Here is a 25,804-nt window from a genome sequence, read left to right as displayed (position 1 = left end):
TTGTCTAATGCAGTAATCATGAATTGCAGGTTGTTTCCTGAGTTGCTGAGCAACGTAATGTAATCGGCGAAGCACAGGTTACTAACGTACTCTCCAATAACACTTAATCCGAACTCTTTCATCCTAAGCCTCTCAAAACCTCTTCCCGGAAGCTGCCCTGCCGTTGTGGTCTAGTGGCTAAGGTACTCGGCTGCTGACCTGCAGGTCACGCGATAGAATTCAGGCTGCGGCGGCTGCTTTTCTGGTGGAGGCGGAAATGTTGTATGCCCGTGTGCTCACACTTGGGAGCACGTTAAAGAACCAGGTGGTCGAAAATCTGGAGCCCTCTACTGCGGCGTCTCTCATAATCATATCATGATTTCGGCACGTTAAACGTCACATATCAATCAATCAATCTTCCCGGAAACACGTTGCTACTAACATTGGGGAGATGGCATGCCATCGTCTTACACACTTTTTGATTTGTATTCCCGCACTTTTTTGTGGAGCACTATGGTGGCAGTTGACTCTCTTTAGATTTCTTCCTGGGTGTTTAAATGCTTCCTGGACGTTCTCATTCCGAAGTATCTGCATGACCACTGCTGCAGATAACAAGTCCGGCCAAATGACGCCCCTCGGCGCATGCGTCATTGTAAAACTTTCCTTCTTTCTCTCCTCTTGCTTTCCTATATATATTTCCGAGCTCGAAATAAAGGCTGGTTGTTTTGCACTGCCACATCGACTGATTTCCTTGTCACCGCGGCCGGCCTATGGCCGGTAGAACGTAACAGTGGCGACGAGAATTCTACAGCAGCAAGAAGGCCAGCATATGCCCACAAGCGACGGCCTGCAGAACGAACCCACCAGCCATGGCACACCAGCTACCGGAATTCGAAGACGCAAAAGATAAGTGGCAGGCGTACTTGGTAAAGGTGGAGGCTTACTTTGAAGCTAATGATGTGAAGGACGATGCTAAGAAGAGGGCCCTGCTGGTAGCCGCGCTTGGAACAAAGACAATTGAAATCTTGAACGGGAAAGTAGCGCCGAAGAAACCTAATGCTCTGACCTACGCGGAAGTTGTGCAGACGTTAAACAGCTACTACGACCCAGTGCCGAATGAAATTTCAGAAAGTTTCAAATTCTTCCATCGCTGCCAGCAAGAAGGGGAGTCTGTGCATGCATTTATTGTGGCAATTCGACAGATGGCCCAGAATTGCAACTTTTCGACGATGCTGGACAGAATGATAAGGGACCGTATTGTGTGTGGAGTCAGGTCCAAGAATTTGCAAAAGCAGCTGCTAGCAAAGAAAGACCTTAATCTTCAAGAAGCCGAGGCCCTTGCCCTGGCCGCAGAAAGCGCCGAACGCGATTCGCAAGGTATTACTTCGGACAAAGAGCAAGCGAGTTTGCTCAAGTTGAGTGCTCAATATGAGTCGCGCGCGAAGACGGCGGGCGTACAACAATGCAATTGTTGTGGAAAGCAGGGTCACAGAACCAATGCTTGTCGCCTAATCCAGCGCAGATGCTTCAAATGTACACGGCGAGGGCATTTAGCCAGAATGTGCGCGGTGAACGACAAAACAAGCAGAATGCTAGCAGTGACAGCACAGGCGACAGAAACGGAAGACAGTGATAACAGTGCGTCGCAGATTTGGTCGTTGACCACTAAGCGCTCGCTCATACCCCCTATAAGAAAGGAATTCGCGTGGAACGGCATTCAAGTAACGATGGACATCGATACGGGCTCGCCTGTTTGCGTCATTCCTAAGAGCATCTACGAGACGTACTGTCATCAGTGGCCGCAGCTACAGAAGTCAGAACTACAGCTTTCATGCTATCTGGGCAGACTTCCGCTTCTCGGCGCAATAACAATGCCGGTTTCCTACGAAGGTACAACAGTGCAATGTACTTTGACTGTTTTAGACTGCGAGGGGCCCAGTCTTTGCGGTCGGGATCTGCTGAAAAAATTAACCGACGAATGTATCCAGGTTCTCAACGTGTATCCGCAGCCTTCAAGGTCAAGCCAAGCCCAGGAGGTCATTCCGAAGCTGCTCCAGAAAAACGCTGACCTTTTCACTGAGGGCACTGGTCTCATGAAAGGTCCGCCGGCCCGACTGCATATCAAGACCGGATCAACCCCCAAGTTTTTCAAGGCAAGAAAAATTCCTTTTGCACTTCGCGATAAAGTGTCAAAGGAGCTTGACAGATTAGTATCCGCTGGCATAATCTCTCCAGTTCCTCATTCCGAATGGGCGACGCCCATTGTTCCAGTTTTGAAGAAGGACGGAACGGTGCGCATATGCGGTGATTTCAAGGTGACTTTAAACCCAGTGTGCGAGGTTGAGCAGTACCCATTGCCTGTCATAGACGACATATTTGCAAATTTACGTGGAGGGAAGAAATTCAGTATATTGGACCTTCGCGATGCATACAACCAGGTCGAGCTAGATGAAGACTCGCGGAAACTAGCAGTGATAAATACACCGAAGGGGCTGTTCTGCTACAATAGATTGCCGTTTGGCATCGCGTCAGCTCCTGCGATATTCCAACGGAAGATTGAATCGGTGCTACAAGGGCTGCCAGGGACACAGGCATATCTGGATGATGTGCTGATAGCCGAGAGCAACAACAATGAAAATGCTAATCTGGAAGCAGTGTTGCAGCGATTCCGCGAGTACGGCATCAAGCTTCGTGCAGAAAAGTGCAGGTTTTGTGAATCGTCGGTGACGTATCTGGGACATCGTATTGATACCGAGGGACTACATCCGCTCGAAAAGAACGTCGACGCAATCAGACTGGCCCCGTTGCCACGAAATGTTGCTGAGTTGCGATCCTTTTTAGGAATGGTCACTTTTTACAATAAGTTTCTGCCAAATCTTTCCACTGTGCTTGCACCTTTGTATAAGCTTCTTGAAAAAGGCGCAAAATGGGTTTGGCACACGAAAGAAAACTCGGCATTTCAGAAGGCAAAGAGCGCTTTGTGTTCGGCCCCAGTGCTAACGTATTTTGATCCGCAGCTGGAGTTGCTGCTGGAATGCGACGCTTCCCCTTACGGTGTCGGTGCTACCCTGTTTCACCGTATAAATGGCGAAGACAGGCCAATTGGGTTCCGGTCACGAACGCTCACCTCAGCTGAAATGAAGTACTCTCAAATCGAGCGAGAAGCTTTAGCCTTAGTGTTTGGCGTGACACGGTTCCGCGATTACCTCTTGGGTCGGGAGTTCACGTTAGTAACAGATCACCGTCCTTTGCTGGGGCTACTGAGACCGGACCGTCAGACTTCTGTTATGGCTGCCGCACGCATTCAGCGATGGGCGCTTTTGCTCGGCGCGTATAAATACAAGCTTATTTGTAAACCCGGCAGTCAGATGTTAATCTCTGATGCCCTAAGCCGCTTACCACAATCCTTGCAGGAGCCGGAAGCAGAAACGGAAAACCTCACGGAAATGGTGCTTCTCATTGACCAGCTGGACGAGCCCGCGGTTTCGCACAAAGAACTTCAAGCACTCACAGAAGCGGACGCCGTTTTACAAGAAGTATGTAGGTACGTGACTGAAGGATGGCCTTCCGTCGCGGGTGACAGCAGAGAAATGGTCGAATACTGGAAAAGGCGACATGAGTTGTCTGTCGAGAAGGGCATGTTATTCTGGGGCCATCGGGTAGTGATACCAAGAACGGCGCGTGAGAAGCTATTGAAATTGTTGCACGAATCGCATCAGGGAGCGTCCACCATGAAGACAAGGGCAAGGGTTAGCTTTTGGTGGCCCGGTCTGGATCAAGACATCCAGAGGGCCGCTTCAGACTGCAAAAATTGTGTGCAAGCTTTGCCTATGCCCCCGGAACGGAACCGCGTCAGTTGGCCAATTTCGCGTGAGAGGTGGTCGCGGTTGCACGCAGATTACGCAGGACCTATTTCCAACAAAATGCTGTTGGTAATCGTGGATGCACACAGCAATTGGATAGAAGCCATTCCAGTATCGCGAGCAACCGCTAATGCAACGGTGGATTCTATGCGAACCTTGTTCAGCCGTTTTGGATTACCGCGCACCATAGTTACCGACAACGGTACGCCGTTTACAGGGGCAGAATTTGCTCAATTTGTGCAGAAAAATGGAATCGAGCACATTCGTACCCCTCCTTACCACCCTCAAAGCAATGGGCTCGCAGAACGCGCCGTGCGAACCCTTAAGGATGGGTTGAAGAGAATGCCCGGAGTAGAACTGTCAACGGCTCTGTCAAGAATTCTTTGTAACTATAGGAATTCGCCACAAGCTTCAGGGGTTTCGCCGTCTGAGCTACTTTTGGGTTACCGTTTGCGTACTAGACTGGATATTTGCTTTTCTCCCAGGAACCACGAATTGCCGAAGAATCCAGGTGCTGAGTCTGCGAGTTGGTACTTCGCTCCTGGAGATGCCGTCTATGTGCGCAACTACGGTGTTGGGGACAAGTGGACGCCAGGCAAAGTGAAATCGACGAGTGGGGCACGTCTCGTCACTGTAGCAACGGAAGACGGCGTCGTTCGACGTCATGTCGACCAGGTGCGAAAACGTTCATCCGACACAGGTGCAAGCCGAGAAACAGCGACTCCAGAAGAACCGCCACCCGAGGGACAACACCGAACCACCCAGGATGCTCCGAAATGCGAAGCGGATGACCTTTCCGAAAGCCCTGTCCCCGAGTTACGTCGGTCCACAAGAATCAGAAAGCCCGTGGAACGCTACGGCTCCTAGGGGGAAGGAATGCTGCAGATAACAAGTCCGGCCAAATGACGCCCCTCGGCGCATGCGTCATTGTAAAACTTTCCTTCTTTCTCTCCTCTTGCTTTCCTATATATATTTCCGAGCTCGAAATAAAGGCTGGTTGTTTTGCACTGCCACATCGACTGATTTCCTTGTCACCGCGGCCGGCCTATGGCCGGTAGAACGTAACAACCACTTTTATCTCTCCTGAATCAAATGCCTTCTAGTAATCTATGAAGGTTGTGTATAGTGATTGGGTGTAATCTGGAAATTTACAAGTGCAAAGCATATCTTAGCGAACTTGAGCGTATCTATCGATCTATCTATCGATCTATCTATCTATCTATCTATCTATCTATCTATCTATCTATCTATCTATCTATATATATATATATATATATATATATATATATATATATATATATATTGTTACGAGTAACTTGTTCAAGGATCTATTTACAGCGCACAGAACTCGACGAGCAAGATGACGCCAGACCAGTATCCAACAAAAACTGACTTCGTCCTCCTCTCTTAACCCCCGGCGGTATAAGCACCGTCCCGGTGCTAAATTTACGCAGATGATGTCGAAGGGGGGTAACAGAGCTTTAGCCGAGACACGTGAACAGTGTCGCTCGGAGCTGACGATGACTTTGTTGGATCGGTTGGAACAATCTCGTACGTGACGTCTGTCACTTGGCGAACGATACGGAATGGTCTAGTGTAGGGCGACCACAGTTTTCCAGACAGTCCCACACGCCGAGTAGGTGACCAGAGGAGCACGAGATAACCCGGAGAAAAGTGCACGTCCCTATGGTGAGAATTGTAGAGCCGTTGTTGGCGCTTCTGTGAAGCCTGTAGACGGTTACGGGCGACTTGACGTGCGTGGTCGGCGCGGGCAATGGCTTCCCCAGCATATTCAGTGGCCGCAGGTAGTAAAGTGTCTAAAGGTAGAGTTGGGTCCCGGCCATATAGTAGGTAAAAGGGCGAATAGCCGGGTGTGTTGTGACGAGATGAATTGTAGGCAAACGTCACATACGGCAAAAGAATGTCCCAATCATGGTGGTCTGGCGCAACGTATTTGGCAAGCATATCGGTTAGGGACCTGTTAAGGCGCTCCGTGAGGCCATTTGACTGGGGATGGTACGAAGTAGTAAATTTGTGCTTGGTATGGCAAGACCTCAAGATTTCATGAACGACAGCTGATAAGAACGTGCGGCCACTGTCGGTGAGAAGTTGACGAGGAGCACCGTGCACTAATATCATGTCGTACAGCAAAAAGTCCGCAACGTCGGTAGCGCAGCTGGTCGGGAGTGCTCGTGTGATTGCGTACCGCGTCGCGTAGTCCGTGGCAACAGCAATCCACTTATTTCCGTCTGTGGAGAGTGGAAAAGGGCCCAACAGGTCGAGACAAACTCGAAAGAAAGGCTCGTTGGGAACGTCGATCGGCTGAAGGTAGCCTGCTGGGGGGGGGGGGGGGTAGACGGCGTTTTGCGACGCTGACAGGGCTCACAAGCGGCGACAAAGCGTCGAAGAGAGTGGGCAAGTCCAGGCCAAAAGAACCGACGTCGTACCCGATCGTATGTGCGAGAAACGCCCAAATGGCCCATCATGGGAGCGTCATGAAGTTGATGCAGGACAGTGGAACGCAGGTGCGCTAGGATGACAGGCAGTAAGTCTGATCCGAAGGAATCAAGGTTGCGGCGATATAGGATCCCGTCTTTTATCAAAAACATTCGCACGGACGGGTCGCGAGGCGTTGACTCCAGTTTGTGAATGATGGCTCGTAAAGAAGCATCCCGACGTTGCTCTTCGCCAATGTTTAACAGCTGCGACACGGAAAAAACGTCCGTGATAGCGTCGGTATCGGTTGCTTCGTCAACAGGGTAGCGGGATAAACAATCCGCATCCTGATGTAATCGCCCTATTTTGTACATTACAGAGAACGTGTACTCTTGAAGGCGTAGAGCCCAACGAGCGAGACGTCCCGTGGGGTCCTTCAGGGAGGCTAACCAGCAGAGCGCCTGATGGTCCGTGACAACACGGAATGAGCGCCCGTACAGGTATGGGCGAAATTCGGCGACTGCCCATACAAGGGCAAGGCACTCGCGCTCCGTGATGGAATAGTTGCGCTCGGCTGGAGATAGCAGTCGACTTGCGTAGGCTATAACACGGTCGTGTCCGCCTTGTTGCTGCAATAGCACAGCTCCTATGCCTTGTCCACTGGCGTCCGTGTGAACCTCGGTTGGGGCTGATGGATCAAAGTGAGCCAAGATTGGTGGCGTTGTAAGCAGTGTCGTAAGTTGCGAAAACGATGACGATTGGTCGTGGCCCCAGGTAAACGAGGCGTCTTTCTTCAAGAGGTCTGTGAGTGGGCGCGCAATGGTCGCAAAGTCCTTAACAAAGCGTCTGAAATATGAGCACAACCCCACAAAACTGCGGACATCCTTTGTAGTCTTCGGAACGGGAAAGTTCCTGACTGCGCGAATTTTGTCTGGGTCTCGACGCACGCCTTGGGCATCGGCAAGGTGACCGAGCACGGAAATTTGACGACGAGCGAAGCGGCACTTGGAGGCGTTAAGCTGGAGTCCGGCTCGACGAAAAACGTCCAGAATAGCTGACAAAGGATCAAGGTGCGTGTCGAATGTGGGTGAAAAGACAATAACATTGTCAAGGTAACACAAGCAGGTGGATCATTTAAACCCTTGGAGCAATGAGTCCATCATTCTTTCAAATGTGGCTGGTGCATTGCAGAGTCCAAAGGGCATCACCTTAAACTGATAAAGACCATCAGGAGTGATGAATGCGGTCTTCTCGCGGTCCATCTCGTCGACGGCTATCTGCCAGTACCCTGACCGAAGGTCAATAGTTGAAAAATAAGTGGCACCGTACAGGCAGTCGAGGGCGTCGTCGATGCGAGGTAAAGGATAAACGTCTTTTTTTTGTAATTTTGTTAAGGTGGCGGTAATCGACACAAAAGCGCCATGTTCCATCTTTCTTTTTAACAAGGACGACTGGAGAAGCCCAGGGGCTGCATGAAGGCTCGATAATGTTTTTCGCAAGCATTTTGCCGACATGTTTTAATATTGCACGCTCCGACGCAGACACACGGTAGGGGCGTCGGTGAATGGGAGTTGCATGGCCAGTACTTATGCGATGGGTGACAATGGTAGTTTGGCCTAAGGAGTTGCTGGCAAAGTCGAAAATGCTACGATAGCCCTCAAGAACGTGGCTAAGTGCTGCAGCTTGCTCAGACGTGAAGTCCGAAGACACCATTCACTCGACGTAGGCTCCCCAAGAACGTGATGAAGTGGAACCACTGACTGAGCTGCAGCAATCGTCAACTCTGAAGGGCTCGTCGTGGTCATCTTGGAGAGCAGTAATTTTGGCCAGGGAGATACCCTGTGGCAGAACTTGGGTGGTGAGTGAAAAGTTGACCAGTTGAAGGAAGGTGCGGTTTCTCTTGATCGTCAGAATCATATGCGGCACAGCAACCGCATGCGTAAGCATCACTGCAGGAATCGGGGCCACCATGTAATCACCATCAGGTACTGGCGGCGTGGAGGATAAGTCGACATGTGTGACAGAGTTAGGAGGGAGGTGCGTGAAATCAATGCAGCAGAGGCTGGTTTGCGGTGGGCTAGTCGGGTCGGAAAAGAGGGGTAAATCGAGATGGAGCGAGCCAGATGAGCAGTCTATGAGGGCAGAGTGCGTGGCTAGAAATTCCATACCGAGAATGAGTTCATGAGCGCAATGTTCGATAACGGCAAAATGAACGACAGTGCTTCTCTCCCCAATAGATACTCGCGCAGAACACATGCCAAGATTTGCGGCAGTTCGTCCATCGGCGACTCGTACAGCTCGGTTAAGGGCGGGCGTGATAACTTTTCTAAGTCGGCGGCGAAGGTTAGCACTCATAATGGACAAATGCGCGCCAGTATCTATCAATGCACTGACACGAACACTGTCGACAGTAACGTCCAAAAGGTTCCGGTTCGTTGTTAACGTTAATCGAGGATTTCTTACGAAGGTCGTCAACGCAGCTCCACCTCCAGAAGCTGCACGGCCTAGTTTTCCGGTCGGAGATGCTGCGAATAGGTCGGGGAGGCAGCACGGCGTTGTGGGGGCGACCGGGACAGACGACGAGCAGGGGACGGTGACCGGTCGTAGCGAGGTCTGCTCAGAAGTGCTGTAGGAGCGGAAAATGTCGTCGGCGTTGTTGGAGAAAGTGATGGGGACGACTGGCAAGCAGAAGTGGTGTGATATTGAGGTGCATAATGGGACGGTGGAGCCCAGCGGCTGCGGCAGTAACGTGCGTTATGACCAACGCGTCAACAGTTGAAACATATGGGCCTGTCATCAAGGGTACGCCATTCGGATGGATCGCGTTGTATGCGAGGAGCAGAAGGGGGACGAAAAGAAGGCGCAGCAGAGTATACGGCAGGAACAGGATGTAGGCCGACATTCGATAGCTCTTGACGAACGACGGCTTGTATCAAAGAAATCGTGGTCGGGGAAGGCGCAAGCGTCGGTAGTGGCGTGGCTACCGGTTGTGCTGCCTCGACCTCTCGACGAATGGTACGTGTGAGGTTGTCACATAGAGGGGCCTGGTGGAAGGCGTCGTCACACGAAGAAGTGGCCGCTGTGTTCGGAAGGCGCACGATGTTTTGGGCTACACGGCGGGCTTTAGCTTGTTCGAGACGTTGGCATTCTTTAAGGATGGTGCCGATGCTCGAGACGTTGTTAAAAACCAGCAGGTTGAACGCATCGTCGGCAATGCCTTTCAAAACGTGGTTGACCTTTTCGTCTTCCGACATGGACTGGTCGGCCTTGGAACAAAGGGCCAAAACGTCTAGAATGTAGGAGACGTACGATTCGGTAGAAGACTAGGCCCGTGTGGCAAGAGTCTTCTTCGCAGCGAGCTGACGACCAGATGAATCGCCAAACAGGTCACGTATCTTTTCTTTGAAGAGATCCCAGCTCGTTATGTCGGCTTCGTGGCTTTCAAACCATGTTCAGGGAGTGCCGTCCAGGCAGAAAAGCACGTTGGCGAGCATGAGCGTAGGATCCCAGCGGTGAGTTGCAGTGACGCGCTCGTACCGCTTCAGCCAAGTGTCAAGATCGATCGTACCATCACCGGAGAAAGTGCCGGGATCCCGGAGGTGCGGGAGTGTGACGTAGGTGGTGGATTGGACTGATGAGGGCGGCGTAGAGGAAGTACCAGTAGTCGAAGCAGTCGAAAGGTCGCCGATGGTGCGACCGCTGCGCGTCTCCATCGAGGTACGGGGGTCGTCCACCTCCACCAATAATGTTACGAGTAACTTGTTCAAGGATCTATTTACAGCGCACAGAACTCGACGAGCAAGATGGCGCCAGACCAGCATCCAACAAAAACCGACTTCGTTCTCCTCTTTTTCATGCAGCCGTGTTTAGAGGCTGTTTTGTATCAATATATATGTATGTATATATATATTTATCTCTATCTAAGTAGTTATCTGTATATCTATCTGTCTATCAACCTAGCCGCTTACGCTTGTGTGCTAAAGTGGCGTGAACCGAAATTAGCATGGTAGGGTACGATTGTTTGATTGATTTGTGGGGTTTAACGTCCAAAAACCACTATTTGATTATGAGAGACGCCGTAGGGGAGGCCTCCGAAAATTTGGACCACCTGGGGTTCTTTACCGTGCACCCAAATCTGAGTACACGGGCCTACAACATTTCCGCCTCCATCGGAAATGCAGCCGCCACAGCCGGGATCGCAACACACTCGGCTGCGACCTGCGGGTCAGCAGCCGAGTACCTTTGCCGCTAGGCCACCATGGCGGGGCGGGTACGATTGTTTGGTAAATATGACGCGCTGGTCAAGACGTGAATACTTTCATGATTTCGTTGCATACTTCGCTAAACACTTCCCACCAGACAGTGGCACATACCCACCGGTGGGTAGGTGCCGCTGGTATGCGGGTATGTGCCGCAACTGATTGACTTTTACCCAGGAACGACGACAACACACATGGTCAATTTTAACGAACGTGAGCGTTAAGAAATACCCGACATCAGTAGCGTCGACCCGACGAATGCAAAGAATAAATGTCAAGGTCCCAGCTGGAATAAAATGCATGCATTCTGTGTGGTGAAAAAGCACTGTACCTCAGTGAAACATGATGTCTCGGAACTACTTTCCGAATAGACAATAATCTTCGTGAAACGCCAATATTATTTGCAGCGTTGCCTAGACAGCTTTATAAACATTAAATATTTACCCCTTTGATAGAGCCGTCAGGTCAGGTTAGCGTCAATTGTGGTTAGTTGCCAATGGCTGAAGTTGACTTATGTAGCGGCGTTTAGGGCCAGCGTCCTCGCTAGCACAGCCATTCGTATCAGCTTCAGGTATTGCTAATACGCGTGTTACAGTTGGCATCGTTGCTCAAGTGAAAACAACTGGTGCAACTCTTCATTATATGTCTGTGAGTGCAACAATTGTTCATCTATTTAGTATCATTTTATGAAGTGCCACTCAATAAAAGATTGCAACACGGTCAGCTTCTTTCCGCATGCTTCGCATAAGGTCGATTGCCAGGTACGTGGGATCTGCCGAATTTTTTCTATCACCGCACTGATAGCACGAATGTGGTCGGCTGTAGAGTAGCCTGATCGAAATTCTGCTTGATGCTTCGGTTAATTGAATTCTAATGTCTTAACTCTGTTAGCAGTTACCTTTGTAAATAGATTTTATACGATGCTTCAAGTTTTCGTCGCCCCCTTTCTTATGAATTGAGGTAGAAAAACCAGCCACCCTGTTCACGGAGTGTCTTCTGACGGGGAGGTTGCAAGAATTTCGGAAGAATACTAAGATGTTCCTACCTCAATCAGTCCTCCGCCTTTCAGCAGATTTGATATCACCTGATCTTCACCAGCAGCTTTGCCTCTTTGCAATATCCCTAAGGCTTTCTGATTGCTTGTGTTATTACTGCTGAGATGTCACCCGGGTTACTGCTAGTTCTTACATTATGGTTGTGATTGTCCCGACGCCAGTGGACACGCAACCAGGCCGCGACGATATCACCTAATGTACCCCTACTTGTCCAGGTTTCGACGGCATGTCTTCTTTCGTCGACCATTTTATCGGTGTTTTGCAAGGACCAAATTGACCCTCTACGCCACACCATTGAAGTACTCAAGCACGGCTCGGGCATCGATGCTGTTGATATCTTGCATATGCCGATATCACCGTATCTGCAGTACGAGCACCACCCCTACTTTGCACATCCACGTGGAATGATGGTGTCATCAACATACGCTGCCAGTGCCATTCCGGAAGCTGTAAAAGGGACAATTTTTGCTTCGAGTCATAGTGGACACGCAACCAGGCCGCGGCAATGTCACCTAATATCCCCCTACTTGTGCAGGTTTTAAAGGGATGCCTTGTTTCGTTGACGGGTTCATCGGTGTTTTGCAAGCACCGAATTGACTCGCTACGTCACACCGTTGACGCACTCAAGCACGTCATGGGCATTGATCCTGGCGATATCTTCGATATGCTGGTATCACCATATCTGCAGTACGAGCACCACCCCTACTTTGCACGTCCTCGTGGAACGATGGCCTCACCAATCTACACTGCCAGAGCCACGCCAGCAGCTATAAAAGGGTCAACTTCTGCTTCGAGTGGTAGTGGACACGGCAACCAGGCCAAGGCGATGTCACGTAATGTGCTCCTACTTTTGCAGCTTGGTGACTGGAAATATGTATTTTGTTCGAATGATCCTGTTTTAGTTTTGTTGCCTTGTCCACACACCATTTTAAACTGCATAAGTGACGGTTTCGCACTAGCGGGTCTGCTGATTTCACTCTCGGAAAATGCAGAGGCAAACTGTGGACCTACTGCGGATGCCGTGCTTAAGTAATTACTAGAAACGCAAAAAACTTGCTGCTCTAAAGTTCACAAACGCAAGAGCAACACACCTAATCTGAGGCTACTATGATTCAAGCTAAGAACAAATTATTAACCATCGAGAAAAAAGTAGAGTGCATAAAAAAATGTAAATACCCGCCGTCAGTTGAGATTTCAATTGGCAGGATCGATACCAAACTGAGTGCCCAATGTAGTAGTAAGGTTGATGACCTAGAAAATCGCTCGAGACGAAACAACCTTGACCTAAGAGGCATAAAAGAGGATGGGCCTGAGAATGATGATTTACTGAACAAGGTAAATGATGTTATATTTGTGTCCAATCTGAACCAGAAACTGGATTATATAGAAAGGATACATAGGATTGAAAAGAGACTGCCTGGCAAAGACCGCCCTGTAGTCTTTAGAATTTCAGACTACCAAGACAACGTAACTATGTTTAAGTATTGCTTCAACCTGAAAGGCACTCGCATTACAACTAGTGAAGTTCATTCAAAACGTGTTACCGAGATACGGAGAAAATTGCAGGCTTAAATTCGAGAAGGAAGAACGAAAGGTTTGAGAGTTAAACTGGTTCATGACAAAGTGCTTATCAACAAAGTACCGTACAGCTTGAAAAAAAATAGTAAAGAGAAGGTCAGGTGTCAAGCATCAGCTAAACCCAGCCTCCGATGACCAGAGATCCGCACACAAGCTTGCTTTAGAATCATAAATTTGAATACCCGAAGTGCGTTGAAAAAATGTCATTTAACTGAAAGTTTACCTTTGGAAGGTAACCCTGAAAATATGGCAATCGCAGAGACCTAATTGCATAGTGATGTACTTAATGTGGAAGGTACACCACCAGGTGACGTATTAGTAAGGAAAGATCGAAATGATAGAGGAAGGGAGGTAGCACCTATAGTTAAACCAGCCATATAATATCAAGTTTTACCAGATGCTGGTGATAATAAAGCCATATGGGTAAAGATAAAAATATATGATCGCCCTGTGGACATTGAAGTTATGTACAGACCCCCCAGTTCTTCTGCCAAGATTCTGGTTGACTTAAGATGTTTTATGAATTATGATCAGCACCATTAAGGTAAAATAACTTTGCTCGGTGATTGCGACTTATTCGGTATTCAATGGGATTCGCACAATATGACAAGAACAGAGGTAGCACATTGTGAACATCTTTGAGATCTTGCCTTCTTTTTTAACTTATGCCAAATTGTGCCTAAGTAGGTACACACATGTATTTAAGAATGCATACGCTGTTCTCGGCCTTGTTTTTGTATCATTGATTATGGAAACAAATGTTAGAACTTGTTATGTATTTGGTGGTATATCAGATTACAAGATGGTTATGTTTTGCTTAGCTATACCGCAAGCGAATTTACATGGTGACTATAAAAATACAGTTCTAATTTTTGCGGCTGCAAATAATTATTCTGGATTTAAACAGCTTGAAAACTCTTCCGATAGCTTTGTTATCCTGCAAAGTGCAAAGTCAAGTACAGATACACTATGATGTTATTTCTCGCAAGTGGTTAATGAATGCAGTCACTTGTTTCTTCCAACACGACGAAAAAAGATGACCAAGCAAAATTCTTGGATAACCCGTGAAGTCATTCCTACCAAAAGGCATCTCAAATGCAAACGGAAAGCTCACTTAAAGCAACCTTGCCCTAATGGGAAGACATTTATTCACAAGATGACCCATCAGTTGAGACTTTTAGCTAAAAATTCTAAATATAATTCTTATAACGTAAGCTGAAAAACTTTTGTACGAAGCACCGCGAAATTGCTGGAGATACGTGACTCCAAAGCATGCAAACTCACATTGACGCAGACAAAAAAACATACAAGCACAGGCCAAAAGCTTTAATACCTTTTCTTGGTCAGTATTCACTCGAGATGATAGACAAGTGCCATCCTTTTATGTGTCTCCTGACACACCTGTAATGGATGAAATAACGATTAGCGAACAAGCTGAGTTGATTGATGGATATGTAAAGTTTAACGTACTAAAACCACCAAAACAAGCTGTGTTGAACCTGCTTCTTAACATTGACAAAAAAAGTGCGAAATCCGACAGAATACTTAAGGAATTCTTATATAGGTCCGCAGTTTAGGTTTTAAAATACTTGACAAATATTTTCCAGTTTTCTTTAGGTAGTGGTTTCCTTTCCAGAGACGGTAATACAAATCACTGCAAAAATTTCCGCCCCATCTCACTCACAAGTACATGTTCCAAGCTTTTTGAACATATTGCCTCTAAGCATCTGTTAGCATATATAGATGTTCACAGCACGATATACCCACAGCAACATGGATTCCGAAAAGACCTATCTAGAATTACGCAGCTCGTTGAACTTGTTCTTGATCTCTCCTCTGAAATGAACTCGCAAGGTCAGGTTGACATAATAAATTTCAATTTTGCAAAAGCCTTCGACAAGGTCTCGCACGCTAAACTGTTGTTAAAAATAAACGCTATCTTTAAAAACGGTGGCTTAATGCAATAGTTTCAATCCTATTTTACCAATCCTCAACAGTACGTTCAGCCTAACACGAAAACATCTGCCCTTGACAATGTAACTTTTTGAGTTCCCCAAGGTAGCGTATGGGGCCAACTTTTGCTCTTTATTTTCAATAATGACTTACCCAAAGAACGTACGGTTCCAATTAGTTTGTACGCAGGCGACTGTGTATTCTATAAAGCAGTCAATTCTCCTTCAGATCAATCAGAATTAAATCTAAACCTCCAAAAAATACAGAGCTGCTGCAAAATTTGGCAGATGGACCTAAACGCCGCAAAATCAGTAGCCATGAGTGTAACTAAAAAAACTCATGCCAAAGACGACGTATTTCATAAACTATCTTGAGCTCAGAAGTGTCGAACACTACTAATACCTGATTTATTCGTAAGCTCTGACCTACGTTGGAACTTGCAGAGCGACTCCATCTATGCTAAGGCCAACAAAGCGTTGTGGAGGCTTCAAACAAATCTGTGCCACGGCAGCACAAAGTCAAATGTTTGAGCTACAAGACTCCCGTGCGGCCAATTATGCAGTATGCAAAGGTGCTATGAGAACCATATACAAAAATATTTGCAGCAAGCTAGATAGATTACAAAGGTTTTTGTCACGATTCATATTTAACAAATACCAGCATCGCCACTCTGCAACACAGCTTTGAAAGTAAGCACACCTCCAGCCACTGGAACAAAGAACAGAGTTCCAAATACTTAAATTACTTTTTGAAATAATTAATGAATGAATAAAAATTGACCTATCAAAGTATATAAGTGTAAGAACTGAGAAAACATGAAGAGCTTGGCATAGCATGAACATTCTCCCTCCTCCCCTCAAATCACACAACGACTGTTTTAAGTTCTTCTTCATCCCGTGGACGTCCAGTCAGTGGAATAAACTGCCTGATTCTGTTGTCTCGTGTGAATATGTACCTGGCTTTTTGATAAAGCAAAGTGACCTATTATTTCAAGATGTATCAATTTTCTCTGCGTGCTCTAAAGAAATGTGCTTTAAATATTTTTTGTAAAGTTCCATAACTATTATATCTTTTTGTTTGTATAAGGTGTTCGTAATAGTTGTGTATGTATGCTTGTTTTTTCACCTCTGTTATAGCTCAAACAGGGGGAAAGGCTATTAAAATAAATAATAAACAAAGAAATATCTGTAAAATCTTCCAGTAATTTTACTATCGTATCTATATTAGTAGTTTCATTGCCTTCCTTCTTCCTTAGTGCATACATCTTGCTTTTAGCTATCCCACATATACTTTTCACCGCTTTGACGCTTCCTCCGTTCTTGCGAGAATAATCAATTTTGTTCATGTTATTTCTTCTGACGTCCATACTTCACGCCTAATATTCACTTTCAAAATGGCCAGTTTTGTCTCGTCTGTTGTGTTTGGGTCTTTCATGGCTTTACGTTTCCAATTGCGGTTTTTCGTCTCCTGGAGCAGCTTGCCAGTGTCCTGTTTAAGTACCATACCTTAAATTTTCACGGCGCACTCTGTAATGACTCTCGTAACCTTGCCATTCATTGCGTTAATGCTAAGGCCGGTTTTCTTGTCAAGAGCTGCGTATCTGTTCTGAAGCGAGACTCTCAATTTCTCCTAGGACTAGCTTATTGATTGGCGTCTTGCGTATCAGTTTCTGTAGTTGCTTCTTCAAGTCTAGGCAAATTTGACACCTTACTATTCTATGGTCATTTAGTCGTACCTTCCCAGGCACCTGACATCCTGCACGAACTTGGGTGTGCACTCAGTATAAAGTTCATTTCGCTCCTTTTTATCCCTCCTCACCCCCATCCCTTGTGAGCTACTGTGGAGGTGTCGGTCACTGATGCAGACAGTAACGGGCCTCACTTTTCTCTTCCTTTCTCTTTTAAGAATCACTTCTCTCTACCTAACTCATCACCGATTTGATGTCCTCATGGAAGCTTTCAACTAGTACGTCATCATAGCTAGATGCTGGTGCGCAGGCTTGTACGACTATCAAATTGTATCTCTTATTCAGTTTATTTACAATACCTACCACCCTTTCATTATTGCTGTAGTATTTCTCTTTTTTACCAGCTGCAATTTTTTGGGTAAGGCAACCCGCCCCCAGTTCTTTTGTCGGCCACGCTACGATAGCCAAGAACGTACCCATTCTGCAGCACTGCATAGGCCTCATTTGTTCACCTAACACTCTAATTAAGACACTCTAGTTCCTGGAATAGCACATCTAAATTTACCTTACTAGATAAGGTTCTGATTGATTCCTTTGTGGGGTTTACTCTCCCAATATCATCATATCGCTATGAGAGACGCCGTAGTGAAGAACACCGGAAATTTTGAGCACCTGGGATTCTTAAACGTGTGTCCAAATCAGAGAACACGGGCTTATAGCCTTTTTTCTCTCATCAAAAGCGCAGCAGGGATTCAATCCTACGACTTGCGGATCAGTAGCCGAAAGCCTTAACCATAGGCCACCCGGTTGGAGCACTCGTTAAGCTTCTAGCGTTTAACGTTGCCAAGTGCACGTTTCAACGGCGGAATTTACGATGTAGGTAGCAATGCCCTTTAAGTTGTGAAAGAGTACGTCCACTTAGGACAGGTAATAACCGCGAGATTGAAGTAACAGAAGAACACGAATGGGTGGAGCCTATTCGGCAAAGATTCTCAAGACATGGTTGGTACATCACCCTTATCCCTCAAGATGAAGGTATGTATCAGCTGCACCTAGCTTGTACTTACCTAAAGAACAGAAATTTTGTGGCTTACAGAGAGTGTTCAGCTTAAATTGAGGACGACGCAGCGAGCGATGAAGAGGAGAGTGAGACGTGAAACCTTATGATTACATAAGAGCGCAGGGTGAGCCAGGAAAAAACCGGGTTCAAGAATATCTCCGTTGAAACAAAGAAGATGAAATGGGCACGGGCTTGGCAGGTAGCGCAAAGGCAGGATAACCGCTCATCATTAACGATAAATGACTGAATTTCCAGAGAATGCAAGTGGGTGAAGGCGAGACAGATGGGCAAATGAGCTGCGAAAGTTTGCGGGTAGAAAGTGGCAGCAGCAGGCACACGACGAAGTTACGAGAGATTACGAGATTACAAGAAATTCGAGAGATTACGAGATTACGAGAGATTCTGCCAACTGGCGGAATCTCTCGTTATGATACCTGACGGGCATCATTACGGATTGTGCAGTGGAAGTTGGATGTAGAGTACTTAGGCTGGACACTGGAAAGCTGTCCAAGGAGACAAAAAACCTCATTAAAAAGCACCAAAGCATGAAAGTCTCTAGTACAACAAACAAAATAGAACTGGCAGTGCTTTCTAAGTTGGTTAGTAAGCGTAAGGTCTCCGATGTAACAAGGTATAACATGGAGAGAATGGAACACGCTCTGAAAAACGGAGGAAGCGTCGAAGCAGTGAACAGGAATCTTGGGATAAGCAGAAATTGGATTTATGCAGTAAGAGACAAAGAAGGCCAAATAACTACCAATATAAATAGGATGGGTAAATAGCGGAGGATCTATCAGGGACCTGTACAGTAGCCGGGTTAACCCCAACCTTAGTATTATTAGAACTAGCAGTAACCCCGATGACACCCCAACAGTAATGAGAGACGAAGTCAGAAAAGCTTTGGAGAGCATGGGAAGAGGTAAAGCTGCTGGTGAGGACCAGGTAACACCAGATCTGCTGAAAGACGGGGGACAGATTGTGTTAGAAAAACTAGCCACCTAATTACGAGGTGCTTTTAGATAGAAAGAGTACCAGAGTCTTTGAAGAATGCTAACATCATCTTAATACATAAGAAAGAGGATGATAGGAACTTGGAGAATCAGAGGCCGATCAGCATGCTGTCCATAGTATACAAGCTATTTACAAAGGCATTTGCTAATACAGTTAAGAAAACAATAGAATTCAATCAACTAAAGGAACAAGCAGGATTTCGAACAGGCTACTCAACAATCGACCACATTCATACTATCAATCAGGTCATAGAGAATGCTCAGAATATAGCCAACCACTACACATAGCCTTCATAGATTCCGAGAAGGCGTGCAATTCAGTAGAACTATTAGCAATCATGCAGATACTGTGGATTCAGGGCGTCGATGTAGTATATAAAAACATCCTCGAAGAAATCTACCGGGGATCAACTGATACCATTTTGCTTCACAAAAAAAAGCAACAGATTACCAATCAAGAAAGGTTGTAAGGCAGCGGGATACAATATACTCAATGCTATTTACCGCGTGCTCACAGGAGGTTTTGATAGGCCTAGAATGAGAACAGCTAACGATAAGAGTTATTAGAAAGCACCTTACTAACCTGCGCTTCGCCGTTGACATAGCATTCTTGAGTGACTGAGGGGACAGATTGCAACTCACGATTACGGGGTTAGACATAAAGAAAAGAAAGGTGAGTCCTGAATTCGATCTTCATAAACGAAATTCTCAGTACAACAACCTCGGAAGAGAGCACAGTGATAGAATAGTGCACTTTTAATTGTAAAAGCGTATGTCTACTTAGGGCAGGTAATAACCGGAGACAAACCACGGGATCGAAGAACCTAGAAGAGTAAGATTAAGGTGGAGTACATTTGGCAAGCACTCTCAAACCATGACAGGTAGATTGCCGCTATTCCTCAAGAGGCAGGCATATAACACCTGCATCTCGCCGGTATTTTGCTATGGAACAAAAACCTGGAGACTTACAAAGAGGGTTCGGATCAAATTAAGGACGACACAGCGAGCAATGGAAAAAAATGGTAGGTGTAACCTTGAGACAAGAAGAGAGCATAGTATATTATGGAACAAACGGGGGATAAGGATATTATAGTTGAAATCAACAAGGGGAACTGAACATGACCCGTGCATGTAGCACGTAGACAGGATAACCGCTGGTTATTAAGGGTAACTATGTCAATTCCCAGAGAAAGCAAGCGGGCTGTGCGGACACAGAAGGTTAGGTGGGCAGAGAGATTAAGAAGTTTACTGGTGTAAATTCGCAGCGGCCAGCACAGGACCAAGTTGACTTGCGGAACGTGGGAGAGGCCTTTGCCCTGCAGTGGACGTAGTCAAGCTCTTAATATACACACACATATACACACACACACACACACACAGACGCACATATATATATATATATATATATATATATATATATATATATATATATTGTAGGCCTTTAATTAACACATCTACTATCTTTACACATATTCATCATCAAGAGTGGTCGTCATCTTCCTCTGCTGTGGGGATTTGGCTTGCTTGAGTTCTGTGCCTTGGGTGTGGTCGCTTCAGCGTGTCTTCTGGGCCTAATAAAGGTTGCCTTCACCGCTATATCACAAGTGGTGGAGTGTGCTCTACGATCTTCCGTCCTCTCTCAGGCCAATCTGCCTCCTGGAGCTATGCTCAGGTCGTCGTTTGTGCCAGGTGTCCGGTAATATGCTTCAGGACGAGCCAACCGGCGCTTCTGCGTCTACCTCCATGGCCCCGGCTACTGCGGCCTATCCATCGTGGATTATCACCGCCCACCAGCGTGAGCCGCCCACGTTCGCCGGACTTCGAGGTGAAGATGTGGAGGATTGGTTGGACCAGTTCAATCGAGCGAGTTCCACTAACAACTGGGGTGATCCTACGAAGCTTCGCTGTGTTTCGTTGAATCTGACAGGCGTAGCGAAAACATGGTTTTTCAGTCGTGAAACGGACATTACGGACTGGACAAGTTTCATGCAACAGCTTTGCGAAATTTTCGGCACCCCGGTGGTTCGTTCAGCTCTCGCTAAGAAGACACTGGATGCTCGCAAGCAACAAAGCGGTGAGTCTCACACATTGTACATAGAGGATGTGCTTGCTCTCTGTCACCATTTCAGCATGTCCATGTCTGAATCAGAGAGAGTTAGTTCGCCATCTATTGAAAGGAATCGGCACGATCGCGTTCAATGTCTTGGTCATAGAAAACCCGACCACAGTCGCTGACGTTGTTGCCACGTGCCAACGCCTAGAGGAACTTGAATCCCAACGGTTACCGCCGGGTGATTATATCACCCGGCGGTAACCGGGTGATCCGGGTGATTATACGGGAAGAGCTGCAATCGTTCGGCCTTTCAATGGCACAGAGTCCACCTCCCCGTTGGTTTCCTAATCTACTATACTCTCTTTCTGTCTCTTAAAGTTGCACCTACCAATTTTCTTTCCATTGCTCGCTGTGTCGTCTTGATGTGACCTGAACCCTCTTGGTAAGTCTCCAGGTTTCTGTTCCATAGCTAAGTACCGGCAAAATGCAGTTGTTATATACCTTCCTCTTGAGGGCTAGCGGCAATCTACCTGTCATGATTTGAGAGTGCTTGCCAAATGTGCTCCACCCCATACTTATTCTTCTAGTTACTTCAATCTCGTGGTTTGGCTACGCGGTTATTACCTGCCCTAAGTAGACGTAGTCTTTTACAAGTTGCAGTGCACTGTTACCTATATCGAAGCGCTGCTCTCTTCCGAGGTTGTTGTACATTACTTTCGTTTTCAGCAGATTATTTTAAGACCCACATGTCTGCTATGCTTGTCTAACTCTGTAATCATGAGTTGCAATTCATCCCCCGAATTACTCAGCAATGCAAGGTCATCAGCGAAGCGCAGGTTAGTAAGGTACTCTCTATTAACTCTTATTTCCAGCTGTTCCCATTCTAGGCCTATGAAAACCTTCTGTAAGCACGCGGTAAATAGCATTGGAGAGATTGTATCCCCCTGCCTTACATCCTTTCTTGATTGGAAATCTGTTGCTTTCTTTGTGAAGCAAAATGGTAGCAGTTGATCCCTTGTAGATTTCTTCGAGGATGTTTATATATACTTCATCGACGCCCTGAATCCACAGTGTCTGCATGCTTGTAATAGTTCTACTGAATCGAACGCCTTCTCGAAATCTATGAAGGCTATGTATAGTGGTTGGCTATATTCTGAGGATTCTCTATGACCTGATTGATAGTATGAATGTGATCGGTTGTTGAGTAGCCTGTTCGAAATCCTGCTTGTTCTTTTGGTTGATTGAATTCTAATGTTTTCTTAACTGTACTAGCAAGTACCTTTGTAAATAGCTTGTATATTACGGACAGAATGCTGATCGGCCTCTAATTCTCGAAGTCCCTGTCATCTGCTTTCTTATTTATTAAGATGATGTTAGCATTCTTCAAAGACTCTGGTACTCTTTCCGTCTAAAAGCACCTCGTAAATAGGTGGCTAGTTTTTCTAACACAATCTGTCCCCCATCTTTCAGCAGATCTGATGTTACCTGGTCCTCACCAGCAGCTTTACGTCTTTTCATGCTCTCCAAAGCTTTTCTGACTTCGTCTATCATTACTGGTGGGGTGTCATCGGGGTTACTGCTAGTTTTATTATTATTAAGGTTGGGGTTAAACCGCCTACTGTACAGGTCTCTGAAAACTCCTTCGCTATTTACCTATCCTATACATATTGGTAGTTATTTTGCCTTATTTGCCCCTTACTGCATACATCCGATTTCTGCCTATCCCAAGACTCCTCTTCACTGCTTTGACGCTTCCTCCGTTTTTTCAGAGCATGTTCAATTCTCTCCTTGTTAAACCTTCTCACATCGAATACCTTACGCTTACTAATCAACTTCGAAAGCTTTGGCAGTTCTATTTTGTATGTTGTACAAGAGACTTTCATGCTTTGGCGCTTTTTAATGAGGTTCTCTGTCTCCTTAGATATTTTTTAGTGTCCAGCCAAAGTACTTTACCTCCAACTTCCACTACACACTCCATAATGATACCGTCAGATTGATTGCGTCAACACTAAGGCTGGTTTCCTCGGTAAGAGCCGAGTACCTGTTCTGAAGTGAGACTTTGAATTTCAGAACTTTACCTCTAAGTACTAGCTCAATGATTGGCTTCTTGCGTATGAGTTGCTCTCGCTCCTTCTTCAAGTCTAGGCGAATTTGAGACCGTACCATTCTATGGTCACTGCATCGTACCTTGCCAAGATTTGCACATCCTGCACGATGCCTGGATGTGCACTCATTATAGAGAGTATTTTGTTCTTTTTTTCCCCATTAGGGCTCCTGAATGTCCATTTACGGTTTCCTCGCTTTCGGTAGAAGGTATTCAAAATCCGTAAATAACTGCGCTCTGCGAATTCTATCAGTAGCTATCTGGCATTACTAGTACAGATGCGATAATCTCTCACTGCTTGGTCTCCAGCCTGCTTCTTCCCTACTTTTGCACTAAAGTCTCCCGTTAGTATAGTATACTATGTCCTTAAACTACTCATTGCCAGTTTCACGTCTTCATAGAAGCTTTCAACAGAATCGTCACCATTCCCGCAGGGGCGCCTGCGCAAGTAGGCGTTTCATGTGTAGCGACACCACGGACCCGAGCTAACGGGGGAGTTTTGACTCCCTCCCACGCCTAGCCGTGCGTGGCTTTGCCGTGTTCAGGGAAAGGGGGATTCTGGGGCTTGAGCAAACGCTGGGTGATTGGACTTTTAAGGCCCCCCGGCCGAGGCAACACACTCCTTTGGCCCCGGCTTCACGTAGACGGCACCCCTGGGCTGAACCACCCACGGGAAATCGGCAGTCGCCTTTTCGTATCTCTCTCTCCCTACATCTTCGTCTTTATTTCTCACTTTTTATCTCTCCTGTCCTATGCTCTCTTCCGTTTACTTCCAAACTTCCTGGCAGCTAGAGTTAACCCTGTGCAAATAGCCTACCTTGGCCTAGGCGCATTGGGTTATATTGGCGTTTTACGGCTGGCGTCTGCAGGTTTCAGCATTCGAAAACTTGTAGCGTCCCCTCGTTGGGCTCCGTGCTGGGTTGCCGCCAACGCTGCTGAACAAAAATAAGACGGGCATGCATGGAGCGTTCCCCCTACAGTCTGATCGTACCGGCTTAAAACGGGTACGCACCGATGACATAAATTTTTTCAACAAGCCAAAAGAAACATTTCCCGACTTACAAGTCATTCACTGCGAGAAAACTGGCAAGCAAGCCAGGACCGTATCACCATTCATAGTTGAGAGGTGTCTTACTGAAACTCTCAGGGCTAGATCAAAGTAACGAAAATGCCTAGCGGAGACCTTCTCCTCGAAATTCGGGGTAAAGAACAATTTGTAAAGCTAGACAGCCTCTCAACAATTGGTGACGTTCCGATCTCCGTAACACCACACAGATCTATGAACATAACTCGCGGAGTGGTATCTGACGCAGACTTACTTGACCTGACCGAAACTGAACAATTTGGAGGAGTGGAAGAGTCAAAATGTCACTAATGTCCAGGGAATTTTCATCAGAAAAGATAATAACGAGACACTGACGAAACACTTGATACTCACGTTTGCACCCAGTAAACTACCAGAATTTATCAAACAGGCCGTACATTCCAAACCCTCGTCGTTGCTTCCAATGCCAGAGGTATGGCCATGGCTCTGAAACCTGTCGTGGTCACCAGACTTGTGCACAATGTGGAGTCCTAGGCCACGTGTCTGAGAACTGCAAACAACCGCCACACTGTCTAAACTGGAAAGGAAACCATGCCACGTATTCACGCTCCTGCAGATACTGGAAAAAAGAAAAGGAAATAATTACATTGAAGGTGAAGGAGAACATTACATTTATGGAAGCACGGCGAAGAGTCGCACGATTCTATGGACCTACACACACTGATGCGGCTTGTCAGGGGGCACCGGCGCACCAGCCCTCGCAACTCCTTCGGCCCGCGCATACCAAGCCGGCGGCTGTGGCACCTGTCCCCAAGGCGGCTGTAGTCCTGGCTACACCACCTATTCCCAAACAGAGACCGGAGACTCCAGAGTCCTCAGGTCTCAAGGCCTTACCTCACCAAGTGAGGCCCAACATTCGAACTAATAGCCCGCACGTGCGGGCATCCAGTGCCTCTGAGGAGGCAATGGCTACGTCGGTATCCTTGGCACCGAAAGAGCGGCGTGACTCCTTGAAGCGCGCAGAGAAAACGAGAAAGCAGATAACAGGGCCTGGTGACAGCCCTGTTACGTGAACTCAAACTCCCTGTCTGAAAAGCCACTCGCTTTTTGTACACACAGCACGATTTTACATTCACCATGAATACTCAAATCATACAATGGAACGTCAGGGGCCTTCTCAGAAACCTTGACGACATCCAAAAACTTTTACACGAACACTCACGAAAAGTGATGTGTGCACAAGAAACACACCTTAATTCAAAACACAAAAATTTTCTTCGTAATTACTTTATTTTCCGAACTGACCATGATGGTGCCATGACATCATCCGGAGGTGTTGCCATCATGGTGAATCAAGGAATTGCTTGCACACACTTACAACTTCAAACATCCCTTGAGGCAGTGGCTGTTCGAGCGGGTCTTTTTGATAAACTGATCCCAATTTGCACTCTTTACATTCCTCCTAGCTATTAGCTGCAAAAACGTGATTTACACTCTTTAATTGATGAACTTCCGGAGCCTTATGTTCTCCTTGGAGACTTCAATGCGCATAGCAGGCTTTGGGGTGACTCTCGGCATGACGCGTGAGGTCGACTGATTGAACAGTTCCTCCTCACGTTGAGCACGTGTCTCCTAAATTGAAAAGAACCAACCTATTATAATCTCGCTAATAACACCTACTTTTCCATAGACCTATGCATAGTATCTCCGTCTCTTGTGCCT

General features: G+C 46.7%; 2 protein-coding genes across 3 annotated transcripts in view; both read left to right on the top strand.

Moving 5' to 3' along the window:
• The window catches only part of LOC142765206 (uncharacterized), a 1,282,698-nt gene that overhangs the window by 1,017,244 nt on the left and 239,650 nt on the right, over positions 1 to 25,804 (top strand). The window lies entirely within an intron of this gene.
• On the top strand, positions 714 to 4,855 carry LOC142765205 (uncharacterized). 2 transcript variants are annotated; one of them, XM_075865839.1, is made up of 2 exons: positions 714 to 2,132; positions 3,393 to 4,855. In XM_075865839.1, the coding sequence occupies exons 1-2, from the start codon at positions 849 to 851 to the stop codon at positions 4,707 to 4,709; spliced, it is 2,601 nt and encodes an 866-aa protein (XP_075721954.1). In that variant the 5' UTR covers positions 714 to 848; the 3' UTR covers positions 4,710 to 4,855. The 2 variants fall into 2 exon arrangements, with proteins under 2 accessions (XP_075721954.1, XP_075721953.1); XM_075865838.1 differs by having other exon boundaries at positions 714 to 3,523; positions 4,328 to 4,855.

This window comes from Rhipicephalus microplus, chromosome 6, assembly GCF_043290135.1.
Source record: "Rhipicephalus microplus isolate Deutch F79 chromosome 6, USDA_Rmic, whole genome shotgun sequence".
NCBI classification, from domain to species: Eukaryota; Metazoa; Arthropoda; class Arachnida; order Ixodida; family Ixodidae; genus Rhipicephalus; species Rhipicephalus microplus.
Note: the sequence above shows the minus strand (reverse complement) of the source record. Positions and strands in the feature narration are given on the sequence as shown.

Coding starts and splice junctions, on each gene's coding strand:
- LOC142765205 (XM_075865838.1), top strand. CDS start 849: ATGGCACACCAGCTACCGGAATTCGAAGACGCAAAAGATAAGTGGCAG. Junction 3,524..4,327: donor GTTTTACAAGAAGTATGTAG/GTACGTGACTGA, acceptor CTTTTCTCCCAG/GAACCACGAATTGCCGAAGA.